An 11,289-nucleotide genomic window follows, 5' to 3' on the forward strand; every position below is an offset into this window, starting at 1 on the left:
AAATATTCCGAAGTGTGGGTACAGTAGAACTTTGAAATAAGCAAACATGAGCGAAAATTTTTTTTATCGTTTTATTACCAAATATATGTTTAAATAAGTGTCGTAAATTGTATTCAATAAAATATTTAAAAGGCCTGGGTGGAAAAAGTATATTTTAATGACTTTTCTCAAAATGATATTGTAATTAGATTTAGATATCATTTAAACGCTCCAGGTGTCTTAATTATTGAGGAAATTAAATAAAATTGATAATTAAGATTTCGGTTAAACACTTAAAGAATTGGGTACCATTTTGTATTTCGAGGATTTTCAGATAGTTAAGTCAGTTTTAGTTCAGAAAAAAATAAAATTCGTATACAAATTCAGTAAGAGTACATAAAAATATTTCTAAAAAATTGGCATTTAATTGGAATTACGAAATTATACACAGTTTGTTTTCCAAATAAATTAAATCGCATCGAATATTTTAAAATTTAAAAAATCTTTTAATTTCTAAAAAATATTTCGTTTTAAAAAGTTTTTTTAAAAAAAAACTTGACGTATTTATATTTTAATACATATGCATAAAAAATTTTTATAGCCCTAAATCAATAATTCAAAAGTACCCAATAGTCCACCGTACTCCTAAATTGGCGAGTTGAAAATGACTAATTTGAAAAGGTGTATTTTGTTCAAAAAATTGTGAAGATTATCTCGTTTGTGGACTTAATTATATAATAAAATTTAGTTGTCCAAATTTCTCCAGTTATTCAAATCGTGTAACTAAGCACCCCATAATGTTATTAATATTCAGCAAAATCGATATTTGAATAAATTTGACAGCTTAGAAATGCTTCATTCGTTCGTTTGCCGAAAACTAATAAATTACCCTCTCCTCGAAAAACTTGTAGGTAAGGTAAAATGGTTTGATTTAATAAATATAACCATTATTTTGCTGACGAGTGCGGTTACGCTTTTAAATTGAAATTTCACATTAAATCTATTTTTAATATAGATATTTTATATCCTTTTGGGTGATATTTAGATAATCTATTTGTGATAATCCGAGTTCGATAGTTTAAAAAGCCTGAATTTAAAAATTATTTCCAATAATTTGTTTAAAAAAAAATGTTTTCCCAAATTCAATGCTTTAGCATTACTGATTTTTTTTCTTCCCCGCTATACATTTGGTTTGACTTATACTAGAATACACAATTTATGTCTAAATTGGATATCGTGACTCAATCTTCTATATTTCTTGTCCACTTTTTTTTAATCTTTGTGTAGCGATAGATAAATTCCAAAATGTATTTTTATCTCGAATTAGAAATCTTATTTCAAAATTCAAGTATTGTAGTTGAATTGTAATTTCGATTTTTTTTTAAAATGCTGAATAGTTACTCAAAACAAGAAACAATGAATCTCTTATCCGGTATTTATTATATTTATAATACCCTTTAAATGAAAGCGTCATGTCTAGAATATAATTCAGAATGAAGCTTCAAAGTATTTTATTTATAGAATTAAATATCTTAAAATCGATCAGTTCATGACAAATCAAATCTGTCGCCCCTGTGCATGTGCCGTAATTCTTGTTCTCTTAAGAATCCTGAAATTACATCTGTGTTCTGAGGGGGAGAAATCATGTGTATCGCATACCTGTCCCTGCCAGCGCGAGAGAGGAAGGGGGTTTGACGCGTGTGATCAATTGTCGCGCGCCAACCCCCGGATTTCTATTAAAAGGGGCTCCACCTAACGGAAGTCCCTGATTTAGAACTCCCGGGGACTTCCCACAGGATGCAAATTGTGCGCGCGCACGTGGCTTCTTTGCGACAAAAATAAATACATAAACAGTACCGGTTCCTATTTTATCAGAGGTGCATCCAGCAGTTCATTAAGGGTTCCACGAGCGTGACTATTTCCTGTTAAAATGCAACGAAAGTTATCTGTGTTAAATGCCGCATTTTGCTAATTCACCCGATATAGTTTATTGCAATTATTCAGAGATATAGTATAAAATTTGCCGAATGAAATAATTATTTTGCATCAGATTAATGTGCTGTCTTCTTATGCATTCATAACCTGTAGCGAAAACACTCATTTATTCAGTGTAGAATTCATATCAGCTTCCTTTTATGATCAGTGCTGAAATAATTGATTTTCAGTTACCGGAATTGAAAAATGAAAGGGTATGTTTGTATTCTTCGACATTTATTAGGGGTTGAAATACATTTTTCCTGCGATTATATTGCATTTCCCCTCCTTTGTTTGTGTTTAGTGAAACAAAAAATTAGCACCTGCTAGTTTATATTACGTGATTATTTGTTTTGAATTAAAAATTAATAAAAATCGTTTATTAAAAGGAAATAGTCATAGGTTACTTAAAAAAATAAGAAAATCCAAAAAAAATTGTATTTGTATATATTTTGGCAATATCAGGTATTTCCCAAAAATCTAACTTGTAATCTAATATAATTTTCAAATACGATGTCAAGCATTGATAACTTACCTGACAACATATGAGAAGTAATTTTTAAACAATTAGATAGATCACTCCTTTATAGGGAACTCGACAATAGAAACTATCTCTTCAAGTAATACACTGAACTTCATCACCCGCCACATTCAAATGTAAAAAAAAAAAAAACTTACCCACCAAAAGTAATGTTAACTTTTTTCTTTCACATTATGATTTATTATTTATGGTTATCAATGTGCGTTCAGAAACGGACACACTTGAGTTTTTGAATAAAAGTGGAACTGGAAGTAGATAATTGGCAGTAATATTAATTTACGCGTTAATTTATTGAAAACATTTCAGTATCTTAATAAATATAATTCATTAGATATTTTTATGTTAAAATAATGCATGCACTGTGTATTATTAACGAATTTTGAAGGTTCACTATTTTAGATCTATTTATCGAATAAAATAGATCTAAACATAAATAATAAACTCAGTTAACACTGAGTATAAAATATCTGATATTTGTAATCGAATATCTGTACTTGAATTCGATCTTCCCTATGCAGACATTTGCTAGTGATCTCTCTGTTTTACATCACGATCACTAAGGACTTAAAAATGGCAACTCAATATCCCTATAGGCATTAAAACCAATCTGTACATTCTACGCAAAAGATAATCGGCAATCTGTTTGACACGGGGAGAGAATTATCGGTATATCATCTCACGCCACCTGCATTTACGATCTTTAAAACAATGTGAGCTTGAACGTTGGATTGTCCTCTCGCACTCTGCCATAACGTGCTGTAAATAGCGGCCGCAGATAGCGCGATAATGATCCCACTCAAAATGGCACAGTAACCTGCTTTATATTTGATCCCATTGCCTCTGATCAGATAAATGTAAATGCTGTTGTGCAATATCGAAAACTTGATCATCGTTTGCCCCTGAACATGTGAAACAATTGTCTTCTGCTGAGTTAGAAATTTTTATATCATAATGTGTATAGATCATATTTATTTCACGAAAGAGTGGAGTATTTATTAAGGGAAGAAAGAAATTAAGCAAGCATATTGTGCTAAATGTCTACTAATTGAAGAGCATTTACTTTAACTGCTTACTACTTATTAAAAATTTTATATTGCTTGCAAATTATCCCTACCCGAAAAATAAAACATTTCATTTCATGTGTCTTACTCTGTTTCGACTTGCATATTAGTTCAATGGCAAAATAAACGTTAAACTATCGAAATTATGCATATTTTATTCTATTCTTCAGATAAACAAGAGAACTTGGAAAATTCTGTATTTGGGAGCTTTCGCTTAGCTTTTATCGTTATGTAATGTTTAATTGTTATTGTAATTTCCAATCTATTTTACACTTGTTGATTCCAAATCTACTTAACACAGCAACATCAAAATTTTAAATTGCCTGGTGTACGATATTTTAAATCTTCCAACAGCCTCACTTGTCTAAATCAGTAGGATGTCCAGACTTTTGCTTCTAGAAAGTATGTTCGATTCTTTTTAGTATCGAATCTTTTGTTATGAGACTAATAAACATTGTTTTTGGATTTTCCTGTTACTATAAATATTACACCTTTATGTTCTGGGAGGAACAGGTACTAATAAGTTATACCCAAAGAATTGCGGATGTCTGGGCCTCTTGCAGTTATCTTATTTTCCCTTGATTCTTACTAGACTACTAGGCCTTGATTCTTACTAGACCTACTTACATTTACTACTAGGACAAATAATATCCTGGAATCGGTATTTCTATTGCCGTGTTTCTAGGTCTTTATATATATAAATTTTTGGTTAGATTTTAAAATGCGTTATGAATTGTAAATCATTAGACGTGACTTTCTTCAAATGCAGATATGCGAAGTATTTCCTTATTCGCTAACCTTGAATGTTGGTGAAGCATTGGTACGTGCCATTGCAATACTTAAATACATGCCACGTCGTCCTGTGTTTGGTTTGAACGGAAACCATGATCCATTTTCCCATCATTTAATACAATTACCCGTTGTTAATGGGGTTTTTCACTAAATTCTGATTCAGTCATGTTACATACAGTTTCGGTAACCCTTTATTCAAATCCTTGCTGATCATTATAATTATTTGCATAACAAAAAGAAAACTAATGCATCAGATGTTGGAAATCAAGTTCTTTATTTATATTTTCAAGGTAGAATTAAATTTTCTCCCCATTATATTTAAACAAAAACGTAGGTTTCTGCTGATCGCATTAAATTTCAAATCTTATAGAAATATTTCTATCTTCATTCACTTTCTAGCCTGCATTCGAATGCGACTGACTTTTATTTCTAGGAAAAAATATAAAATCGATGTACGAATTCCCTAATAGTCGGCTGCAATAGCGGACTTTGTGAAGAGATATTCTAAAGAGGCTGGGAAAAAATCGCTACCCCAAATCTTTCGAAGTTACCGCAGTTTTACTACCGGAACTCTTAAAATATAGTTTACGATCTTCGGATGTTTCCGTCCCTTTTTTCGCCAAGAATGGTATTTAGCTTTCCTCTTTTGGCAACACCGCGTCCTCGCTTCGAAGAAAGAGGCTTTCGGTTATTTAAAAAAGCAACTGTTTGTTAAAGACCGGAGTGTTTACGACCTCCCGTTCGACGGGGAGGGTCGAAGATTCCAAGGCCAGTACGTTCGGACCGCCTCGGATAAAAGAAAAATCGGGCTAGGAAAGAAATAGAGCGCGGTGGATAAAAAGGTAATAAAAAAAATACCGCTCCAATGTCGCGCGGAGGGGGAAAATAGCGCACCGAAGCAATAAAGTTTCAATTCATTACGTGAATACCCGCCGCCCGGTTCCAATGTCAGAGTGAACTTTTCCTGGTCCATTACGTCGGAACGTGCCCTCCTTGTTGTTAAAGAGCCCTTTTCTTGTTTATTTACAAAAGAAATGCAGTTTCTAAATAAATAAATGACTGACTGAAAGTAAAACTTTGTACACATTCTGACTTTTTGTTGTTGTTGGTAATTTGTATTAAGTTGACAGTATTATATTAATTTTTTATTTGTTTCGTAAACTGTAATTTCAACACACACCACAGTTCGTTTTATAGTAATATATTTTTGTAAAATATAACAAATAAAAAAAATTCAAATATTTAAATGGCAATGTATTAAAAATCCGTGTAAGTTGTTGGACAATTTCATTGATAAATAACAGTTCATATTAAAGAATGTTCTTAATATTGATGATTTAAATTGGGTATTCTAGCAAAAATCCTAAATGTATTTTACATGACTTTTCCCATTTGTCATTATAATTTATCTGTTATGCATTTTCAAAATCTTACAAAAAAAAAAAAATTTGTTTTTAGATCAAGTAAAGGCACAAAATGGTAAAGTGCTGGTCCACTGCCAGGCTGGAATCAGCCGATCCGCCACCATCTGCATCGCCTATCTGATGGCCACCAAGCGACTCAGGATGGAAGAGGCCTACAAATACGTCAAGTCCCGCCGAAAGATCGTCTCTCCCAATTTCAGCTTCATGGGACAATTGCTATCTTTTGAAAACCAAATCTTCTCATCTTCTGGATCTCGATACCACCAACCGTCGCCCGGCTCCCCTCTGTTGGCCGTGGATGCGTCCACCCCCGATCCTGACACTCTCACCCCTTCCAGCAGCGCCAGTCAGAGAAATGTGTTCGATTTCAGGCCTATACCCAATCCTCCGGAGGAGACGGTGTCATCATCTACGGCAGTGTCCGAGAATGAATATGTCACTGCCTCCATAGTGGATCCATGTCACAAACTGAGTCTGTCGCCATGTTTGACGTGACCTGCGGATTGATCCCACTCCTCGGGAGAATCGTACTTGTAATCTCTGGTCCAACGCGCACTTGTTAAAACTAAAATATCTTTGTAAAGAAATCATTTTAATGGTGTTATGTGGTGGCGTTTTGCATATAATCATTTCATTTTCACTGAAAATTGAACGTTTTTGAAAAAATTGTCTTTTTAGAATATTAAGACTTTTTTTTTATGTTCTGCAATAGATCTTATATCATTTATGATAAAATTAAAATGTACATAGTTGAAGTATATGAATATGAATCATATTTGCACTAGTCCTGCAACTAGTCAGTGCAGTAGAGTATATATATATAAATATTATTTGTCTAAACTAACATTATCGGAAATTTAAGATTTGTGCCTTCAAACACACAAACAAAAAAATATATATATGAATATTTCAAGAGCTTTTGTCACATTTCAAAATCTTTATCATATTCAATTTTTATATAAGTGACATTGTTAAGCTATCTGCATGTACAATTGAAATGAGCTGCTTGATTCAATTGACATTTATTAATGACTTGTTTACAATTAAAAAGTAGATGACTTAGTATAAATGTACGAGCTTAATGTTATTTATTGTCAGTGCTTTTAAATTTCAAAAGAGCTCTTTTCCATACTAATTTTAGTTCTCTTAATTTAAATCGAAAACATTGAGCAGTTGTTTTTATGAAATACCATCGAATGGTTCAATAGGTTTTTAATCAAAATTTTTAATTTTTTTGGAAATAACTGTTATAGGCGCTAGTTACTGTGGTAACAGTGTCCACAATGTGGGTGGCGTTTTATAACAGACAAAAAAAAAACTGTTTTGGCGTGGTTATTTTGTTATAGCCATTTTTTTAATAACTGAAAAAAGTAAAGAAACGAGCTTTTCTGAATCTGCTCAAATTTCGAGACTTAATGTTTTTAAAGTACTGATAATCGCACATTCTAATATTGATATCCTACAGCAATAGCTCTACTTTTTTTTTAAATTGGATTGTTCAAATTTTATAAATATCTTTTGCCCCCGTATGAAATTTGTGACCGCGAATTCATTTTGACAATGAGAATGTTTTACATTTTCTAGAGAATTGGGTTTTTAATAACTTTGTCAATTGTGAATGCTATTATTATATGACTCTGTGTTCATATTCTAGTTTGTGTAACTCTAGAAGTATTGCATCTGTTGTGTCATGTGTATCTAGTCAACACTTGGAAATTAGCCATTTGCACACGATTGAATATCTATGGAAAAATGCATATTAATAAATATCAGTTATGTATGTATTGATTTCTGTCTAATTATTGTAAAATTGTATTTATCTTGTTTTTTACACAAACACAAGAAAGCATCATGCTGATAATATTGATATTCAACTTTAAATAAAGATCTTTATTTCGGAGAATTGTGATTTAAAATTCTAATAAAAACTTATTTAATTTCGAAAAAATTGTTAGTCTAGAAAATATTTGCATTCTTTTCTTAATTTATAACTTAATCTATGTCTTGAGCGAATATAAGGAGGAAAAAGTTTCCAATAGTATAGTTTTTTTTTGGGGGGGGGGGGGTGTTAAGATTTATTTATTTAACATATATTTCGAGAAACTTTGCTTTTAAAATACTGGAATGAAACAAATATTCTTTAATTTAGATAAGTAGAAATTCGATTGTTCGGAATAATTGGGCCCAGATTCAGATAATCGAATATTTAAATAATTGCCAAGAAAACAGGTTAATAGAAATAAAAAAAAATGGAATCGGCTTATAAACTAATGCAACTTTTTGATACTGTTTTAAAATTGTTTGTTTAATATTTGATACTGTTTTAAAATATCACTGAACATATAGTCGGTTATTTTGTTCGTTTACTTGGGCATTTCTTGCAGATTTCAATTAAAGTTCTTTTTTAAAAGTAAATGTGTTGCCATTCTCAGTGTGAAAAGTTTCAACGGAATTTTTGCAGCCGTGATCTTTTAGCATCCAAGCAATTTGAATTAGGAGCCAGCAAAATTAAACGATAAGGATTATATTGAAATAAAATTTCATAAGCGGGACCATCTTTTTTTTTTTTTCTCAAATTTTAATTGAATTTCATGAAATATCTCGATACAAGTTGTTTTTAAACAATCAGCAAAAGCGATTCGTTGTTACCTGGAAATATTAATTTTCAAAAAAAAAAAAAAAAGTGAATTCATTAGGAAAAGGGATTTTTATACAATATCCTTGGTGCATTAATTTTTATTTGAAGAGTGTAGATTAAAGTTGATTTATTGTAACCTTGCAGAATAAATTTGTAAATTCACATAGAGGTATATGCGATTCTTAAAAAGAAAATAAATAAAACACATTACAGATTGGTTAATAAACCATATAACTGCTCTTTTGTTAAATTAATAGGTTTTCTTTTTCTTACAATTTAATTTAATGAGCAAATTAATTTTGAAAAGTCATTACATTTTATAATAAACATACATAATTCGGAATTTCGATTGAGACAAAAGGATATGTCTGTGTATTACATAGTTGATTAAAATTTCATTAATTTTGATGAAAATTTTATTGCATGGGATTGGAAACATGAATCAATATGCTTCTAATTACTGTAGGTGCAATTTAAAAATTGCGTATACTGCAAATTAAAAATGGAGGGTGGGACCTTATTTCAAAAGTAATGTCCAAAGAAAATAAAATATTAATTTTAACATGGGCAAAAGCACGCGATTGAATGTTATAATGGATACATTTGAATTTCATCATAATATTAAAAGTACTTATACTCTTGACTGCCATATTTGATATTTTATTCTAAGCCTAATTAAATGCGAATAAACCAAAAATTGGATTTTCCACTTATTTTAAAGTATCACTGGTAAAACAGTGTTCTGGTAAATATGAAAAACCAGTAAAATGAAATCAATGGAATCGACAAGTCCTAGTAATTACTCGCCTGGTGATGATTAATCTTATTTTCGTGTGGGATTAAATATTCTGTTAGACACTTATCTCTTGATTTCTTTTATATCTTTTTTCATTCTGAATGAACGATTACACGACCAGCATTTCTAATGATATTTTGCTGCTCCATTAATTAAGGAAACATTCAATAAGCGCAGCTGCAAAAATGTATTATTTTAGATTTGATTGGTACTATTTCACAGTAAGTAATAAAATCAGTTTCTGTGGCACATATATTATTACTTTATATATATAAAGTAGCAAAAGAAGAAAAAGTGTTGAGCATTATTTCTCTTCTGCTCAAATACAGTAGCACCTTGAATTAAATTGAGTTGTGAAATTTGTATGAAGATTTCTGCATTACATTATATATATATATTTGAGCTAACCTGCAAAAAAAAATGTAGCATTTATTTTTTTAATTCATAATCGAAATTATTTTAAAATTTAGACACTCTATAGGGGGAAAAAATGTATATTCATATATTTGCTTCATTTGATTGCCTCAATATTTGGCATTTTCAAAGATTTCATAAGAATTTAAATCTGAATATTCAGTCAGAATGGAATTTTCATTTTCATGCAAACTTTCTGTTGTTGATCATAGATGGCAGCACAAAAAGAGATCGCATATGTTTAGATGGTTTACATACATTCATACCTTCCAGATTATATCTGTACCAAATTTGGACACTCTAGGTCTAACAGTCTATCACCTAGCCCATCAATACATATACTTTCATTTTTATTATTTGTAGAGACAAAATAAAGATAGAAAAGAATTGTAAAGATAGAATTTTACAGTCGATTTCTGATATACTAGAGTTCTAAAATTTTCTACACTTCGGTTTTCTTTATTATAATACATTAATATTTTCAGACAATTATCTATTAGCTTAGTTGAATTTGATTCTACTTATATTGAATTTGAGGAAAAATTATTTCAAGATCTCATTATTTATTTGTTATATTAATATTTATTGTAATGAATTATAAATTTAAGAAATTTTCAAATGTTATTTCGCGACTGTGTCCCCAAAACTCTATCTCATATACTCTCTAATAAATGTGTATTTGTGGACTTTGGGTAAGGCCGAAAATTGGCATTGGCGAACTATAATTACGAAATATAAATCTTTGGAATGAATCTAGCATTTTTACTGCACCTGTCGTAGATACTTTATTTACAAGTTCAACAAATAAAAGTATCTACGACAATTCTTGGCATTTAGAATATATATCCGAAAATCGGTTTTGTTTTTTTAGACTCATTGTTTCCATCCGATTGAAACCAAAATATGACTCAGAACTACAATTGTAATCTCAAGATCAAATACTAAATTTCTTATTTTTAAGTCTCATGATTGTAAAAGAACAGATAAGCTGAAAGTCAATCCCTTAATGTATTTGTTTTCAAATTTTATAGGTGTCTACAATATAGATATGAAATCTGTGCATCGAATTTTATCTGTCTAGCTCTCCTCATTTTATCGCTATCGTGTTAACTTATATTCAGGCAACTTTTTTTGCCTGTATTTCGCACAAAATTTAATGGAAGTCAATTGAGTGTATGGATCTTATACCAAATTTCATCTGTCTAGATCAAAATGTTTTGAGATATCTTTGTCATAGACAGACAGACATAATTTCAAAAGTGCATCTTTCGAATTTGGGGAGATTTAAGACATGGAGATTCATGAAAATCTTGAATTTGAATTTCTTGGAAGATTACAGTACGTACTCGATACATAGTTGGAATAGTGTATAGGCCTGAACGACTGGTTCATTTACTTTCTTTATTATCTTTAAATATATAGATTATACAAAACTTTGGAAATATTTTAAAATTTTGATTTTTATTATATCTAAATCTATGTTGAATAAATTCAATTAAAAACATTTTTTTAAATATTCTTTTATTGGTGTATAAAAGAGGATAATTTTTTTATTTTATAATTTTTACTTATTAATCTTGAGGTCTATTATGTCTCAAACTCACTACCAAGTGGTACTAATATAAGGAATCAAATTTTAATTCTTTACTTTTAGATGGTACTTATTTTAC

The 11,289-nt window shown here is 30.3% G+C and overlaps 1 protein-coding gene across 1 annotated transcript in view; it reads left to right on the forward strand.

The window, feature by feature from the left end:
* The window catches only part of LOC129966007 (dual specificity protein phosphatase 1-like), a 33,243-nt gene extending 25,684 nt beyond the window's left edge, over positions 1 to 7,559 (forward strand). Inside the window, exon 3 of the mRNA XM_056080337.1 lies at positions 5,806 to 7,559. Within this exon, the coding sequence (XP_055936312.1) occupies positions 5,806 to 6,266 (461 nt within the window). The 3' untranslated portion in view covers positions 6,267 to 7,559. The remainder of the gene's footprint in view (positions 1 to 5,805) is intronic.
* Positions 7,560 to 11,289: the final 3,730 nt, after the last annotated feature.

This window comes from Argiope bruennichi, chromosome 4 (genome assembly GCF_947563725.1).
Source record: "Argiope bruennichi chromosome 4, qqArgBrue1.1, whole genome shotgun sequence".
NCBI lineage: Eukaryota > Metazoa > Arthropoda > Arachnida > Araneae > Araneidae > Argiope > Argiope bruennichi.